We start from the raw sequence: 2,438 nt of genomic DNA on the forward strand, positions 1-2,438 counted from the left end.
TTGACCAGGATGGTCTCGATCTCTTGACCTCGTGATCCACCCGCCTCGGCCTCCCAAAGTGCTGGGATTACAGGCTTGAGCCACCGCGCCCGGCCTCTACATACTTGTTAATTTTCTTCATGACTTCTTTGTGATCATGGTATCTTCCCTGCCAGGTAAATATCCTTTATGATTTCTTATTTAACACAATATAACTCAAGAGGTTTTGATTTTATTTTGCTTTTTTTTTGTACCTTCTTAGCTTCCCAAGGTAGGAGACTTTTTTTAGTAATTGTTTTTTAACTTTGTGGCAATGTAGTTACTGATTTCTAACTTCATCCTGTTGTGGTCAGAGAAGATACTTTGTATGGTATCTGTCTTCTAAAATCTTCTGAGGCTTGTTTTACCGCCTAACATATGCCGGATGGCCAGCTGAGGATGTGTGGCTGTGAGATCCTGGTGTGGGCAGAGTCCCCCTCTGGAAGGCCACTGCAGGCACTGATTCATGGTGGCTTCTGTGCACATTTTGTGGTGCCCTAAGGTAGTGTTCGTGCTGGCACGCTCGGTGGGGCTTCATCGTGTTAATCACGAGGTTTCCTGTTTGCAGTGTGCCTGCTGATGTAGAACCGGTGGAGCAGCTGGGCTCGGCGCTGAGGTTTCGCCCTGGCTACAACGACCCCATGTCAGGGTAAGGAAAGCCTGCAGGCTGGGGACATCATCCTGGCAGAGGTGACGAAAGGGCTCAGGGGGACCAGTGTGTATCTAGGGGATTGGGATGATTTGGTTATTGGGGTGGAGCCCAAGAAGCTGTCACCATATCTGACCACAAGGACACTTGCTCCTTATATTGTGAAGGTGTCTTCATTGGTATACTAGGGTGGTGGGGACGTGGGCCACTGTGGTCAGAGGTTGACATTTGAAGGGCCAGATGTTGGGGTCATATTGACCTAGATGCTGGGTTGGGTCAGTGGCTGACTGATGGGTCCCGATGGGGGCAAGAGTGACAGGAATGGGGCTGTAGTGGGCAGCGGATGAGGGTAGATGGGGGTGGGTGTATTGCAATTGGGCGTTGGTGACAATGGTGATGGTGATGGGGTGACAATGGTGGGGAGAGGTCCTGGGACAATCAATGATGCCACAGTTCGTGTCGAGCTTTGTGGGTCATGGTTACTGTGCCGGGGCTCTCCTCTCAGGGAACCAGGGAGCAACCCCAGCCGTCAAACCCCAGTCCCCTTGGCTGGGCTCCGGCCTGTGTTGTTGCCACCGTAACAGGTGTTGTGGCGTCTTCCTGGGGGTGGAATGGGTGTAGGCGGGCTTTCCTGGCTGGGTCTGTTCCACTTGCTGTCTGCCCCCTGCCCTGGTGGATCCAGAAGCCACTTTCAAAAAAGGTCTGCCCAGGAGGGCAGGGTTGCCCCTTTGGAGGAAGAGACCTTGGGCTCTGGGCCTGGGTGGTGGGGGGAGCTTAGGTTCTTATTTTGCCCCTTTCCACCCTGTAGGCCCAGGCAGGTGTGGGGCCTCGCTGGCTACAGCAGAATCAGGGCAGGGCTCCTGTATGTGGAGGAGTGGAAGAAGGGCAGCGGTACCTCTCCTCAACACCTCGGGGCTGGTTGGAGTCTGAGACCTCTACAGGCCTTCCCCTCCACGTCCTGCCCCAAGGCCCAGGATCGTGGGCTTTCAGATGGCCCCGTCGGAGATGCCTACGCCCAGCCCCTGTGGGCCTTATCCTGAGGACAGAGGGCATCATGGAGGGTTCTGGGAGCCCTGGGGACTGAATGGTGTTTTAGGAAGGCCGCACTGGCTGCTCTGTGGAGAATGGAAAGAGCAGATGGGGCGGGTGTGGCAGGTGGGAAATCATTTCTATAGGAGGTGGCCTCAGGTGGCTTCCTGGCTAGAGGCTCGAGAGGCCATAGAGAGCCAGGGCTTGGCGGGGAGAGGCGAGGATGGAGACTTATACAGCAGCTGCCTGGAGGAGGGGGAGGGAGGGAGTGGGAAGGAGCAGGGGCTGCCCAGAGCTGTGCTCTAGAGATGGGTCTGACGCCCAGCCCTGTGTGGGGACGTAGGAGGGACACGGGACCAGGGCAGGCTTGGAGTGAAGTGCACTGTGGAATGGAGATTTCACATCACGGAGTCCATGACACCCTGGGCAAGAACCAGGCAGTGGAGCTGATTGAAGAGTGGTTGGAAATTGTATGCTGGTAGCAGGAAACTCCATGGAGAGTTTTGGCTGTGAATGGATGAGGAATAAGACAGGCATTGACGTGGGGCACAGTAGCACACGCCTGTAGTCCTAACTACTTGGGAGGCTGAGGCAGGAGGATCGATGGAGGCCAGGAGTTCAGGGCTGCAGTGAGCTCTGATCCTGCCTGGGAATAATCCCTGCACTCCAGCCTGGGCGCCATAGCAAGACCCTGCTTTTTTTGTTTTGTTTTCTTTTGGTTTTTTTTTTTTTTTTTTGAGAC

The 2,438-nt window shown here is 54.7% G+C and overlaps 1 protein-coding gene across 1 annotated transcript in view; it reads left to right on the plus strand.

Moving 5' to 3' along the window:
- SHISA5 (shisa family member 5) overlaps positions 1-2,438 on the plus strand; it is a 37,917-nt gene that overhangs the window by 26,658 nt on the left and 8,821 nt on the right. The window contains exon 3 of the mRNA XM_017514622.2: positions 587-667. Within this exon, the coding sequence (XP_017370111.1) occupies positions 587-667 (81 nt within the window). The remainder of the gene's footprint in view (positions 1-586; positions 668-2,438) is intronic.

Source organism: Cebus imitator, unplaced genomic scaffold (assembly GCF_001604975.1).
Source record: "Cebus imitator isolate Cc_AM_T3 unplaced genomic scaffold, Cebus_imitator-1.0 Scaffold0, whole genome shotgun sequence".
Classification (NCBI taxonomy): domain Eukaryota; kingdom Metazoa; phylum Chordata; class Mammalia; order Primates; family Cebidae; genus Cebus; species Cebus imitator.